Here is a 16,437-nt window from a genome sequence, read left to right as displayed (position 1 = left end):
ATTCTAACACAGCCAGTGAATCAAAACTAGACCATGACCACATCATGGTGGCCTTGCTCAATGCCAGAGTCTTAATAATACGTTGTCAGACCATGAGGCTCTCTCACATTTGAAATGCATGCATGTTTACCTAATCACTGAAATCCAGTTTAAATTCCCAGGAAGCACTCTCTCCTTACCTGGTTTTGTGCACACCATGCCTTATACTTGAAGGCAACTGTGGTGGCATATCCAGTTTTGTTAGAGACCATATCACTTCTAGACAAACCTCTAGAGAGCCAACAAACTGAGCTTGCTGAACTCCCAATCACAATATCAACTATCAGTTTATAGCATGTTACACAACACCTTCCACGTCCCCCGAGATCGTTATAAAGTTCCGAAATGCACTGGATGAAAACCCACTAAAAATAAATCCTTCACTGGGGGGGATTTCACCTCTCAATGGACTGGAATACCAGTACTTTTAATGTGGAATATGCCCAAAAGTTTTGGATAAAATAAACAAAAACTCCATGGACCAGATTGTTGCTGCCCCCACTAGGGGGCACAACATTCTTAATCTGGTACTTTCTAATATAGGTTCCTCATGCACAATACCACTGACTTCTCCCTTCCCAGTAAACCTTGAACATAAGCCAGTAACCTTCTCCCTCAGAATCTCCAAACCACCCCCCCAAAAAAAAAAACAGTATATCAAATTCAAGGATTTCAAAGAAATATCTTCAAATTCTATGACAGTGTTTGGGCTCCTAGGCAGTGAAACATTTCCTTGTGGTACATTTGCTTAGAGACACATAGCTCAAGTGACATTCAGCTGCAGAGACATATGGCTGTTACAAATTCCCTGTGGGCAAACAAAAGCAAGCAGTGCCATGCCAACAGCTTCAATAAAAAAGTACATGTGGGTAGAGGAAGTAAAAGTGTAAAGGCGTAATTGTCGAAAGACTTAGCTGCCTTGAATATTCCTAAAATTCTTATGATAAAGGCTCATTTCATATGCTTCAGGTTTCTCCAATGCTATTTTCCCTGACAGTAGGTTCACAGGTGTACATTAAGCTAACAACCACTAGGGTCCTTATAAGCCTACCTGTGCAACCTAAGTGTGACTCACAAATTTGATTTACATAGTGGCAATTTACTGACTGCTTCTGTCAATCACAGACATAACCAACCTCAAAGACAGCAGTAGCCCCAAAAGCTGTCTGCACCCAAACTAATTTTTCCCCAAGTACCTAGGATGTCTTTTTGGAGAGGTATATTAGTAAGGTGGTAGCTATGGGTTTTGGCATATGGGATATGTTAGTAGGGGAATATTTTACTAACTGTTGGCCTTTGTCTTTCAAAGACATGGGGGCCAGACCCGGGGAGAATTTACAATTTCCCATCAAATGGTTAAGGTTTCATTTGAACAGGGTCAAGGATGGATTCTACTTCACATGGATGGGGAGCCTATGCTACAGTGCAGGGATACTTTCAGGCACATATTTTTTCCAGAATGTTCTATTTAAGTCACAAGCAAAGCTTTGTTTCTGGTGCTGTTCATTTTGTGGATGTGCAAAATATCCATCCTGGCTGGATATGGAGATGCTTTATATGCCAGGCATAGACTGCCTCTCTGTAACCTGCAGGAGACTGAGTATAGAGACAGGGATTTAAGGCGATACAGGGTATTCATACTGTCTGTAACGGACTGGGATTTAAGGCGATACAGGGTATTCATACTGTGAGGAGCCTGCAGGGGACTGAGTATAGAGACAGGGATTTAAGGCGATACAGGGTATTCATACTGTCAGGAACCTGCAGGAGACTGAGTATAGAGACAGGGATTTAAGGCGATACAGGGTATTCATACTGTCTGTAACCTGCAGGAGACTGAGTATAGAGACAGGGATTTAAGGCGATACAGGGTATTCATACTGTCAGGAACCTGCAGGAGACTGAGTATAGAGACAGGGATTTAAGGCGATACAGGGTATTCATACTGTGAGGAACCTGCAGGAGACTGAGTATAGAGACAGGGATTTAAGGTGATACAGGGTATTCATACTGTGAGGAACCTGCAGGAGACTGAGTATAGAGACAGGGATTTAAGGCGATACAGGGTATTCATACTGTCAGGAACCTGCAAGAGACTGAGTATAGAGACAGGGATTTAAGGCGATACAGGGTATTCATACTGTGAGGAACCTTTGTGGTAATTCCAACTGTTGCAAGTTCCTGGTTAGGTACATGGCAAAAGAGGCATTATACTAAATGATGGGTCTGATAAGGGTCAAGTAAAGTGGAACTATAACTTCCTTGGAACACCTTACTTATAAGCTGAGTGACATACAATGAATTTCTTACTATCCTGGCTACAAAGACAAGATTACTGTCTACATATGTTCCCAAATCCCTAACTACTGGGCCAACTCTTAGAGGTGTTTTATCGATGGAGTACTTAACTTGGGTAGACAATTTACCAATGGGCACTATAATGCATTTCTTGGAGTTTAGTTTTAATCCATGGTTTTGGTAACATCTGTCTGTGTTAGACCATCTTGCAGGATTCTTAACATTATGGGGGACTCTATGATATCTCCCAGTTTACAGTCATCTGTGAACTTGGTGAAACAGAGGCCCTTGACATTAACTATGACTTCCAAGAAGTAGATTCTAAACAGGCGTGGGTCCAACATGGAGTCCTGAGGTATCCCCCTGGTGACCAGTCTCTTGGTAGAGGTGGTCTCACCAATCCTGACTTCTTGGGTCCTATCTGAGAACCAGCCAGTTATCCAATGAGTTAAGTAAGGATTTATACCTATTTCAGTGAATCTGTCAACAATTCCTGATTGGGGTATCATATCAAACACCATAACCAGGTAGGCAGTATGCACAATTTTTCTCTCGTCCATTGCCTTGGTGACCCCCTACTAGGCTGAGTAGGCAAGACCTTCCCATGACAAAGCCAAAGTCTCTGTAGGTTGCCAATGTCCTTGTTGATCGTTTCCATAACGATATGTTCCATGGCTTTACATATTAGACTTGTCAAGCTGACAGATCTGTAGTTTTTGCATTTGGTTGATGAACCACCCATATGAAGAGGGATAACCATTGCAGTCCCCATTCTCATGTTACAAGCCTTTTTTAAGGCTATTGTTGAACAGTGCCTCAAATGGTCCTAATTGGTCATGTTTTAAACTATTCGGGAAGTAACCCGAGATATTGTTGGGACCCACACTTTCAGCCTTAGCAAGCGCTGTCAGGACCTGGTCCATGCTGATAGTTAGAGGGGATATGCTAGAAGGGATTTCACAGGGAGGTAGCGGGGGGGGGGGGGTAAAGTCAGCACTGAATTTGTCAGCCAGTAGATTCGCTATGTCATCCTGGTCAGTGAAGGTGATGCTATGTACCACAAGTTCAGTACACTGCTGTGTGTTACACCTTTAAGGTTTCAGACATAGCTGAAGAAGGCTGTGTGATTGTCTTTAACCTGAGAGGCTATCCTGACCTCATAATTGGCCTTGTTGGACTTGGTCTAGTTTCTCATTTAGTTTAATCAGTGAGCTCTTATGTTTATGAGAGTTGTTCTTTCTGATTTTGGCCATGACGTTTCTTCTTTTATTCTATATCTTGCTGAAGTAAGGACTCCAGCAGTGAGGTTTGTTTTTGGTATCTGCTATGTGCTTACGTCTGCTAGGTATGGCAGCTTCTATGCAGCTATTTACATTTTTGTACAGGGTTTCTTTGAATAATTTTGTGTAGGTTGTTGTGAGCTCAGATTTTGAGGAAGGGGGGACGGAATTTCGAAAAAACTGTTGCTTAATAGGATGTAACTTGCTTTAGAATAGTTCCTAACACTTACAGGTTTAGATAGGTTTCCCAGCTAATTTTTACCTTAAAGGAGACAGCTTTGTGATCCAATGCCACCAGTGAGGAAGTAACATGAAGGGGATGCAGCCCTCTCCAATGTTGAGTACCACGTCCAGTATGTTTGAATCTCTGGCTGGCGCATGCACTATTTGGTCCAGAGTGTTTGTGTTAATCCATCCTTCCCCAACTCTTTTTCCCCCATTTTTGCACATAGGGTCGGGGTGTCACTTCAACAGTGACAATCATCTAGAGACAAGATTTACACCACTGGGTGGCTAGCCCTGCCTCAGATGGTGTTAATAAAGACCAGGAAATATTGTGCCATGAGTCTGAGGTAGTGCAAGTCTCCCAATCTATAGAGGGGTAAGCTTAAGTCACTTATGAATAGGGTATTTTATTGGATGGTAAGAGCTCCTAGTAGGTCCAAGTAAGAACTGTGAGATTCTTGGGGCATATATGGTGACTTATAGCTAGCTAAGATATGATAAGGGATCCTGTCTATTTTGACTTGCATTTGAATGAACTCCAGGGCATAATCCTGTTTAACCAGCCCAGGGGTCTATTTATTGCTAATGTAAATCAAGACACCTCCACCTTTAGTCTCTTTAGTCCCTGTCTGTGTTGCTGTTGGTCTAAATGTGTGGAAGGCACTGTAGCCTTGCACTGTCAGAGTACTTTCTGCAGCTTTAAACCAAGTTTCAGTAATGGCACAGATGTCTACATTCTCTAGAGTGGGGACAGCTGGTCGGGTGTGGAGTTTCTTGTTTAGACTCCTAGCATTCAGCAGTAACACCAGAAGGTTGATTTGAGGTTTTGGTGCTATGTTGACAGGTTTGTCATTTTGGCATTGCCTAAAAATGGCTCTAAGAGGGTGGATGATGTTTTAGCCAATATCAGAAAACCTAGGAGAAAAAAGTGCAGAGAATCCTTGGCAAAGCAACTTGGCCTATTAACCATATCTTCACATGTAGAGAGATACTGGATCCCACTGGAATAACACCAGAAACTACGCCAATTGTCAAAATCAGTCATTTATTGTTCATACTGTGACATCTTCCTGGATGAAGATAGAATGCTGCTCAATGCACGGTTTAGGCTCCTAACATTGAGCAGTAACACTTTAAGGTTTCTTTGGTTTTTTTGTGCTATGTTGGTAGTTTTGACATTTTGACATTGCCAAAAAAGGTTCTAAGGGGGTGTATAACGTTTTAGCCAATATCCAAAAGTCAGGAGGTGGGGGGACAGGAGCAAACCATCCTTGGTAAAGCAACGTGGGCTGTTAACCATGTCCTCCCATGCTGATAGATATTGTGTGTGTGTGTGTGGGTGCAGACCATCCTTGGTAAAGCAACGTGGGCTGTTAACCATGTCCTCCCATGCTGATAGATATTGTGTGTGTGGGGGGGGGGGTGCAGACCATCCTTGGTAAAGCAACGTGGGCTGTTAACCATGTCCTCCCATGCTGATAGATATTGTGTGTGTGTGTGTGTGGGGGGGGGTGCAGACCATCCTTGGTAAAGCAACGTGGGCTGTTAACCATGTCCTCCCATGCTGATAGATATTGTGTGTGTGTGTGTGGGAGGGGTGCAGACTATCCTTGGTAAAGCAACGTGGGCTGTTAACCATGTCCTCCCATGCTGATAGATATTGTGTGTGTGTGTGGGGGGGTGCAGACCATCCTTGGTAAAGCAACGTGGGCTGTTAACCATGTCCTCCCATGCTGATAGATATTGTGTGTGTGTGTGTGTGTGGGTGCAGACCATCCTTGGTAAAGCAACGTGGGCTGTTAACCATGTCCTCCCATGCTGATAGATATTGTGTGTGTGTGTGTGTGGGGGGGTGCAGACTATCCTTGGTAAAGCAACGTGGGCTGTTAACCATGTCCTCCCATGCTGATAGATATTGTGTGTGTGTGTGTGTGGGGGGGGGGTGCAGACTATCCTTGGTAAAGCAACGTGGGCTGTTAACCATGTCCTCCCATGCTGATAGATATTGTGTGTGTGGGGGGGGGGTGCAGACCATCCTTGGTAAAGCAACGTGGGCTGTTAACCATGTCCTCCCATGCTGATAGATATTGTGTGTGTGTGTGTGGGGGGGGTGCAGACCATCCTTGGTAAAGCAACGTGGGCTGTTAACCATGTCCTCCCATGCTGATAGATATTGTGTGTGTGTGTGTGGGGGTGCAGACCATCCTTGGTAAAGCAACGTGGGCTGTTAACCATGTCCTCCCATGCTGATAGATATTGTGTGTGTGTGTGTGGGGGGGGGGTGCAGACCATCCTTGGTAAAGCAACGTGGGCTGTTAACCATGTCCTCCCATGCTGAGAGATACTGGATTTCCCTGGAGTAACACTAGGAATAAAGCCAATTATTAAAATTAATCTTTTTCTGTTCATACTGTGGCAACATCCTTGGTGAAGGTAGAATGCTGCTCAATGCAAGGCATATACCATACCTGTCTGTGACACAGTCAGAGAAAGATCCATAATGTTTCTTCATATAGTACAGTGACCAGGTCATTTTTACCCACATGGAGTATGACAGTCATACTGGTACATGTGGTGGAGTGACTTCAGACCATGCGTGATATTTCGGATCCTGGTTCCAGACATGCAACTAACTGTTAACTTCTCATTGTCCAGCCTGCTGAGTGTGGCGTCTGTGAGTCATACAATGAAATCCAATAAGACAAGAGTATTGGTGTTTGTTTGCTTTAAGAGTCTTGATATTTGGAGACTAATGGGTGTAGACATGTGTGTGCTGTTTGGTGCTGCTTTTGGTGTGTGCTTTAGAGATTGCTGAGGATAGGAATTGCTGTTTGATGGCTTTAAAAGGTCTTTTGAGGTTTGAGAAGGTTTCTTTTAAGTTCCTCAGCATAAGAATGTCTATGTGTGTGTTACACCTGTATTAAGGTGGGTTATTAGGGTTAGGGACTGGGTTTTTCTGAGGTTTCCTTGGGTAGTGTCTAGATAGTGCTAGGATTTGGTATTAGTTTTGTCTAATGTGCTAACTAGCTGCTCTAAGCTTAGCTCTCAAATGCCTGACTGAGTTACGAGTTAAAGTCCTAAATGCTAGCTTATTAGGTAAATTTTACTATCTAAGTGTCTGCAAGTATACAGGGCACTGCCAACCGCCACTGTGCAGTGAGCAGCTCTGGGCAAATGCTCCTAATTTATAACAAAGATAAAAAAATGGAAAACTGACTTCTGTGCCCTTTGACTAATAAATGCCTACACTTTATGTCCCAGGCAGAAGATGGATGATCCTGGATTTCTTAATGTAAAGGCATAGCAGATGTAGCTCTCAAGTGCAATTTAATACCAAACAACTAAGTCCCTGACTAGTTCACCCTTCTGCAGGGCAGTTTAAAACCAAACAGAATAATGAAACCAACAAGCAAGCAAAAATACAGTTAAATGCTTTAAACTGCAGTCAGACAGTAACAATTCTTCAAATTAAGAAGTGCAAGCAGAAAAAAATCAAGAAAAGTAGCTTATTCTCAGGTGAGTATGTCAAGCTTTACTGAGCTCTATGGAAGTGAGCCCAGAGCCTCCCAAATGACTATAACCCATGGAGTAAGGGAACATTTGTTTTGTTTTAAAATCAGTCATTCCCTTACCTTCAGTGGTGCATAACCTTTGAGGTGGCTATTTAGAATCACTGTGGCACAGTGATTCATCCCACTACAGAACCAGTAGAACAAAAACACTTGTCCATCTACCTGCTTAACTGAATAAACTACTTGAAACTTCGACAAGGTGTCTTTATTCCTCCCATAGGCAGGGCATCACAGAGAGTTCTCCTAGATCTTCTAGCTAATGTGATTTTATCTGGACTAATCCTGTGTTCTTTGTAAATTCTGGGTAACATGGAGACACCAGGTACAGACCCATTTCCATTAGCTATAGAAATGGTGGCTTTATTTTTCCACCAACCAAACCACCTCTGCTTCGGCACTCCCGGTCCGTCCCTTCCCTGGAATATTACTATTGAGGCTGTGCAAATGTCAATTTAGAATCAGACAAAAATATTTGGCCGTCGTTGAATACAGATCTGCTTAAACCCTTACCTGGACTGTTTTTTCCTCTGGAAAGAGGACTTTATTTATTTTTGCTAAGTTCTGCTAAGTTAGCTGTGGCCAAGATCCCATATTCTAAACAGTTCTTATTCCTAATCTTTTACTTCATCTTGCAGTCTGAAGGTTGTGATACCAGGTTAGTGCTTCATGGATTTCGCTGTCTTTTGACATCCTATGGCTGTGACACCATGAGAAATATAAAAGTCATGCGTCTCTACAACAATCTGTTGGCAACAGCATATGACATCTGTGAGCACCATGTAATGCTTGTTAGTACTACAAAGTAAATGGGTTTTCTATGCAAAGAAAAAGTTTTAGCAATAGCAGAAGAAGCAACCTTAAGTCAAAATACAGTTATAAAACTGTCAGGTAATGACAGAAAATTATGCCAAGTGCTTGTTGGCACTACTACTGAGTGGTAACTAAGGACTGAAATAGCCTAATCTTTAGGCAAGAAGAGCACTGGAGAGATTTTGGACAGCAGTAATGCACATCAATGTATTTTATGTGGCGTGGCTAAAATGTTTCAGTAAGAAGAGTTTTTGAATCGAAGTACACTAGAAGGTTACTCATCTTAATAATTACAAGGGTTCTACATTTATGGTGAGCAACTAATGGGGCTTCCTCAAGTGCACAGAGGGGAAGCCCAGATGTAGTCTGCAACAAGAATAGTTGACATCAAATATGATTAACTCTGATAGCACGAATGATTTTTTAGGTATATAAATAAATAAATAGCAATGGTGATGTTAAAGCTAGGCTGAATTACAGTGGACAGCTAGAATGTTCTCTGTGTTAAAGATAATTCAGCAACTAGAAGCTGTATTAAGCAAATATTATAAAAGGCATGGTAGTGTTTAGTGCATATAATGGTGGGTTTGGCATAAGATGTACAATGGATAGTGACATCTGACAGAAAGATACAAGATGCCTGCCAGGAGTTATTTGGGAAAGGGGGTATGGGAGTAAGGACTTTAAGTTTTTAATGAACTACGAAGCTTGATATTCGGTCTAAACTGACTTGCAAGATAAATGCCTCCGTGTTTGGTGCATAGTGAGAGTGAGGTCATTTATATGTTTCTGCGACTACAAAGAATACATAGAATTTACTGCAGCCAGTACTACAATGATACAAGTTAGGTCAGAGGGGTAACGGGGGAATGAAAGGGCTACTGGCTGATGCTATTATATCAGTGGATAACAGCACAGGCATTGTGCATGTTGGCGTTCTGGGTAACAGGAATGTGTATCGTATGCAGTACATACCACTTACTACTGAAATTTCGAACCAGCTTCGGTCGACCGTTTAAAATGTTGACCCTAAATGCTGAATTCAAAATTCCGAACAGTAAACCAAAGCAAAAATGAATACATCAACCACCATGGTTCAATATATTCGACATAGCAAGAAGTGACGTCACTCACCTCCTGCTATGTACATTAACGTACTGCCCCCCACACACACACACACACACCCTGCACGTTAACTATACCAACTCTGAGATCGCACTACAGTGAAGAAATGGGTTAATTCCCTGTTCCTCACTGAGGTGTGACCTCCCTGCACAATGTCGAACCCAAATTATCGACCCACACTATCCGTTCGTGTAGTGTAGTCTATCAATTTTGGGTTGATATTCTGCCAACTTGGAAAATGCTGGTCGACTGATGCAGTTTCCAAGTTTTGATAGTAAACCTATAACACATCTTAAATGGAGTTATAATGATGGTGCTGTACATACAGTGTTAAGGTATGAAGTGTATTTAGTAAAAGCATAGCAAATTCATAAGCAATGGTCTTGTGTACTCAAGTAAGTGTACATATTTTTGAGCATCTCTCAGAAACAAATTTGGCTTATAGAGGCTAAAAGAGGTCTGTAACTTTCTAAACTAATGCATGTGGCAAAGATGTGCACAAAGTTCAATTACAAATAAACCTACTTATTTGAAAAATAACTTATTTTAACTGCTGTAGGGGGAATAACTGATATGCCTTTGGTGTCGAAGAAGCAGCAATTGGAGAGGTGTATATGATTTGAACATGAAGTGAGAGCAGCAATATATATAGCAGTTCATATATAAATATGGAAATTTCTAGCTACTCTCCTGTTCATAAGCAGATGATACAATAGTATTTCTCACAGGTGAGCCACAAGACAATCATATTATTATTTAATATTAAACTAGTTCAAATAAATTTTTTAAATAATGAAAACCACTGATTACCCAGGATAGGCAAGCTGCTTTTGGTCACTTATTCCCATGCTTCCCCACCTGGTCCCTTCACTGCCTGTGTCACTTGTGGAACAGTGGTCGTGTGGGGTACAGTAAAGGCATTATCCCTTTGTAGCATGGGACCAGCAGAAGGATCATATTTATTGTCATTTAACCCTCATATTTATTGTCATTTAACCCTCAGATGCACAGACACTGCAATACACTGTAAAATAGCTATGAATCCCTAAAGACTCAACAGATCTATAGCCCCAGTAAGAAGGAAAGGCAGCTGTAAATGGACGGCAAGATAAAAGAGCTGGGAGTTCCCAGTGACTAAGTATGTTTATAACCTAGTAAGAGGGAAACAAAGAAGGGCTGCAAACACCTTACTGTGTGGGCCTTACCTGTGCCAAACACATTAAAATGTGAGAATTAATATTATAGAAGAGCCAGGGAGGGAGAGATTCCTAAATAAAGTCGCACAAGATTTCATCCAGACCCAACTTGTGCAGTGAAAAAGCTCAGCAGCGGGATACAGCCCAGAAGTGGAGACTTTCTTTACATGTAGCAGTGCAGCGACCATTTTATAGAAAGGAAAACACATTCTGGAAGGAGAAATGTTGCATTAGGGTACAGCTGGATCTGCTCTAACCTTGTGTTTTTTCCCTTCTTTTTGTTTTCAATGGTATGCATCTCTAATGTATAGTAAATCTAACAATTTATGTGTTGTTACTTTGAAAACTGGTGGGGGTATTTTAAGTCATTAGGATCTGCTGAATTCCACTTCCTTGAGTCTTTCTTTGAAAACATGTCATGTTTTTTCTTAAAACATATAAATGAAAAAGGTAAATTTTCCTACTCAGGTTGTTAATAATGTGCCAACTGCTGAACTTACTATCTTTTTAGCTCACAGTCACTATTTCCCAATCATCGTCAGCCCCCTTTCTCCCATTTTCTACATGGGGTCAGGGTATTGTGTCACCTGTCGCCATCTCTGTCAGTTCAGTGCCACACTCTTACCTTCATCAACACTCATGCCTGACTGTCAGAGAACTTCTTTCACACAATCCATCCACCTCTTTGATGCCATGTCCTTGTTTCCTCTTACCTTCTTCCTGTCTGTCCCAAGTCTTCTTCAGCAGATTGTCTTCTGCATTTCTGCATGTGCGCCCAAACCACCATAATCTGTTCTCCTTGCTCTTTTCTGCAATTGGAGCTACTTTGGTTTCTGTTCCTCCGTCCTCATTTCTTTGTCTGCCACACAATGTGCATCCTACCACCCTTCTCAGGCACTTCATTTCAATCACCTCTAGCTTCCTCATCTGCTCTGCCTTTACTGCCCAGGTTTCTGTACCATACAGTAGTACTGGTCACACCGCTGTTTTGTACACCTTACTTTTGAGCTTCTCTGGCAATCTTCTGTCATAGACTACACCTGAGACTCTATGCCAGGTGGCTGCAGTCCCTCTGATTCTAGCTTTGACCTCTTAATTCAGACTTCCCTTCTCCTCAACCACCCCTCCCAGATACATGAAGCTATTTACCTGTTCCTCTATCTTACCTTCTATCTCAATTCTCAGCTTCTTCTGATTTCCCCAATTTGCTGCCATTACCACTGTCTTATCTGTGCTTAGTTTCATCCCATGTGCCTTCAGTTTTGCATTTCATTCCCCTATCCTTTGCTGAAGTTATTGTTCAGAGTCTGCCTGTACTGCCACATCATCTGCATGCAGTAACTTTGCTGATCTGTCCCCTCCAGCTTGTTTGCTAATATAGTTCATCACTAGTATGAACAGCAGTGGGCTCAGAGCTGAACCCTGATGTACACCCACTCCCAATGGGAACCCCTCTGTGAGACCGAACACTGTTCATACTTGAGTCATTGGATTTTTGTACACAGCCTGCACTAATTCTACCAATGTTTCTGGGACTTTGGACCACTACAGTACTGCCCAAATCAGCTCACTTGGGACTTTCATATTCTTTCTCCATGTCTAGGAATGCCCAGTTGGAGTCTCTCCTCACCTCTAGCTTCTTGAACTGTCTCTCAGCAAACATCTGGTCAGTTGTGCTGCATCCTGACCTGAATCTGAACTGCTCATCTCCCATCTTACACTCTACTAATCTGCATATCCGTTTGTCAGTCACCCTCTCCAGAGCTTTCATGCAATGTGGTAGGAGTTTGATGCCTCTGTACTGCCCACAGTTGTGGATGTCCCCTTTGTTCTTGTACACTGGCATGAGTATGCTTATTCTTCAGTCATCTGGGATATGCCTTTCTCTCCACACTGCTATAAGTACCCTCAGGAGCCATTTCTCCCCTATCTCACCAGCATCTTTATCATATCTGCTGTGACCTCATCTGAGTCTGCTGCTTTCCCTGACTTCATCTTCCTTAGTGCTGTTCTTACTTCTTCTAGGGTGGGCTCCTCTTCTTCTCTCATCGTAGGCTGTTTCTGGGGCAGTACAGCTTCTGTGGGGTTTTCTTTATTCAGAAGCTGCTGGAAATACTCCTTCCATCTGCCTTTGATGTCCTGTGGACTGGCGAGCAGGTTGTTGCTGGCATCCCTTATGAAGGGTGTCTGAGTATCTTCTTTCTTTCTGTCTTTGCCTTGCAACCTGATATAGTTTCTTTGTACCACCCACTCGGTCACTTCCAGAAGTTGGTAGAGTGAATCCGATGCCCTATTTTTTGCTATTGCAACTTCTTTCTTAGCTTCTTTGTTAGACAACCAGTATTCCTTCCTAGCCTGGTTGGTCTTTTCGATCTCCTATTTTTTTCCTACACTCTTTCTTTCTTTTGATCACTTCTGGATTCCACCACAAGCTTACCTTATGTACCTTATTTCCATACCTGGCTCAGCCACATATCTGTTCTGTAGTCCTAACACATGCTGTTTTGAGGCACTGCCATTTTTCAACTCCACTTATTTCCTTCTCTTCTTGGGATGCTAGAGCCCAGAGTAATTCCTTGAACAGCTGTACTTTCTCTCCAGTCAACTACCAGCCTGGTCTCTGTTGATCTTAGAGCCTTCTCTGACTACTGCTTGCAGCTGATTGTGGCAACCAGTGGTTTATACTGTGGGCTGACTGTTTCACTGTGAATGACTTTGTAATCATAGATTCTACCCCAGTGCCTTTTCCTTATTAGGAGGAAGTCTACCTCAGTTGCATGTTGGCTACTCTTGTATGTGATCTTGTGACTGTCTCTTTCTGAACCATGTGTTAGCTACTATCAAGCCATTTGCCAGAGAGAAGTCTACAATGGCTTATCCTTCTTTATTCCTGTTGCCCCACCCCTGTGGACCTAGACAGTCCTCATATCGTGTTCTGTCTGTCTCAATATGTGCATTCAAGTCACCCATAATCAACACCAATTCATGCTGTCCTGCTTTATCTAGTAGGTCCTGCAACTGCTGTCTGAATGCACTCACAACCCTGCTGTGGGGCATAAGTTTGCTTAACTTCGTTCTTACATTTTTAGGCACAAGTTTGCTTAATTATTTTCTTACATTTTCAGTTTTAATTATAGATCTAAAAGGCTACAGTCTGACCTTAATATGCTGTTTTAGCAGTGTTACACCTACTTTAAATATAGGAGACAAAATTTAAAAAAGTGCTTACATAAAACATGGCTTGATACTTACCACATGAGAAGTGACACGTGACTCTAGAAACAGTGAGATAATTATATCCAGTACACCTTCCAATCTGAAATAAGATAGAAACACACATAATTATTGAAAGACTATCAACACATGTACATCTCACACTTAAAGGGTCACACAGAGACAGTTTGGTAAAGCTGGTTACTGCTGAAGCAGCAGGGTCATTCCCAATGTAGAGGAACAGGATTGGAAAATGAGTAACTTGTCAACAGGTCAAAGTATCTTGGTGATTGAAACCTCACGTTCATCCAGAATTTGTGCAGTAATCTTATCATTTCTACAGGTAGCAAAGTAAATGGGATACTAGAAAGGAAAGCAAACTGACACAATCAATAGGTAGCAGCGAGCATACATCTGGGCAGAGGGGGTGGGGGGACAGATCATGGCTTCCAGAAAAAAAGGACCACAGTCTTTGTCCTAGAGGCACATCACAGTTTCCAAAGAAATACGGTCTTTTAAAAAGGATTCACTCCTTACGGGTATTACACTAATGTCCCCTCTCCCCCAGTATCAGAAATAGAAAGGTTCCCATTAGTAGAGCAGCTCTAAAGATAGTGGGGTGAATCAGGAATGCTGGACAATGAGTTTGTTCTGGGTGAGCTAAGCTGAACCACGGAAAAAACAAATCAAAGAGGAAAATAGCACCCACACAAGAATGCCAGTAAATAACCACAGCAACCGGGTGTGAGGAGGCATCAGAAACAAAAAAGGGTATAGTCTAATTCAAAAGACTTTCTTCTTCTTCTTCTTTTGGCTGCTCCCGTTAGGGGTCACCACAGCAGATCATCCGTTTCCATTTCTTCCTGTCCTCTGCATCCTGCTCTGTCACACCAACCACCTGCATGCCCTCTCTCACCACATCCATAAACCTTATCTTAGGCCTTACTCTTTTCCTGTTACCTGGCAGCTTCATCTTTAGCATCTTTTTCCCAATATACTCTGCATCCCTCCTTAGCACAAGTCCAAACCAACGTAATCTTGCCTCTCTGGCTTTGTCTCCAAACCTTCCAACCTGGGCTGACCCTCTACTATACTTGTTCCTAATCCTGTCCACCCTCATCACACCCAGTGCAAATCTTAACATCTTTAACTCTGCCATGTCCAGCTCTAACTCCTGCCTTTTTGTCAATGCCACTGTCTCCAACCCATATAACATAGCTTGTCTCACTACCCTCTTGTAGACCTTCCCTTTCACTCTTACTGGTACTCGTCTGTCACAAATCACTCCTGACACTCTTCTCCACCCACTCCATCCTGCCTGTACTCTCTTCTTCACCTCTCTTCCACACTCACCATTACTCTGAACTGTTGATCCCAAGTATTTAAACTCATCCACCTTCACCACCTCTACTCCCTGCATCCTCACCATTCCTCTATCCTCCCTCTCATTCACACACACATATTCTGTCTTAGTTCTGCTGACCTTCATTCGTCTTCTCTCTGGAGCATATCTCCACCTCTCCAGGGTCTCCTCCACCTGTTCCCTACCCTCACTACAGATCACAATGTCATCTGCAAACATCATAGTCCATGGGGACTCCTGTCTGATCTTGTCTGTCAACCTGTCCATCACCATTGCAAATAAGAAAGGGCTCAGAGCTGATCCTTGATGTAATCCCACCTCCACCTTAAACGCATCCGTCAATCCCACCGCAGACCTCACCGCTGTCACACTACCCTCGTACATATCCTGTACCACTCTTACATACTTCTCTGACACTCCCGACTTCCTCATACATTACCACAACTCCTCTCTAGGCACCCTGTCGTATGCTTTCTCTAAGTCCACAAAGACACAATGCAACTCCTTCTGACCTTCTCTGTACTTCTCCATCAACACTCTCAGAGCAAACATCGCATCTGTAGTGCTCTTTCCTGGCATGAAACCATATTGCTGATCACTAATCATCACCTCCCTTCTTAACCTAGCTTCCACTACTCTTTCCCATAACTTCATGCTGTGACTTATCAATTCAAAAGACTATGTAGATGGCAAAAAACTTTATTAATGCTTAACTGTTATCACCACATTCTCTTCCTATATAGAAGGACTTCATCCGATACCAATACAGTCCAACTTCTTCCCTTAAATACCCTAATTCCCCTTACTATTAATTAGAAAATTACTTGATTACATATTTATTTACATGCACTCTACTCTAACTAAATTAACTTATCATAAACTGGAGCGTTTCTCCCCGGGCCTCCGCTGAAAACAGGCTCTGTGGAACCTAGTCGGACATTCCTGGTCAACAAATGTTAAATAAATAAATAAAATAAATAAATAAATAAAATAAACAGTTATCATGAATAAACAGAAAATATTACCAAATCTAAAATCTACCCAAAAAACAGTATAAAAAGTATAACCCCATTCTTAGAATGTTATTACATTTCTTAAAACAGTTTAAAAATGAATCATTTTATTCACATACAATACAAGTGAACTAAAAAATAAATAAAAAGTGCTATCTTGTGGAGCAAAATCGCCAATGCTTTCTTATATCAAACTCTTATCAGGAAGATTATGAAGATAAGATAAAATAAAATAAAACAGAATAAAATACAAGAAAGTGCAGGGGCGGCACTTAAAAAATAATGGAACTTGTCCAAATAACT

At 42.1% G+C, this 16,437-nt stretch overlaps 1 protein-coding gene across 1 annotated transcript in view; it reads right to left on the bottom strand.

Moving 5' to 3' along the window:
* STK36 (serine/threonine kinase 36) overlaps positions 1–16,437 on the bottom strand; it is a 786,440-nt gene that overhangs the window by 250,152 nt on the left and 519,851 nt on the right. The window contains exon 20 of the mRNA XM_044086614.1: positions 13,798–13,861. Within this exon, the coding sequence (XP_043942549.1) occupies positions 13,798–13,861 (64 nt within the window). The remainder of the gene's footprint in view (positions 1–13,797; positions 13,862–16,437) is intronic.

This window comes from Protopterus annectens, chromosome 10.part0 (genome assembly GCF_019279795.1).
Source record: "Protopterus annectens isolate FY-2018-M chromosome 10.part0, PAN1.0, whole genome shotgun sequence".
In the NCBI taxonomy this organism is placed as follows: Eukaryota; Metazoa; Chordata; order Ceratodontiformes; family Protopteridae; genus Protopterus; species Protopterus annectens.
The sequence above is the reverse complement of the archived record's forward strand: the minus strand, read 5'-3'. Positions and strand labels throughout refer to the sequence as shown.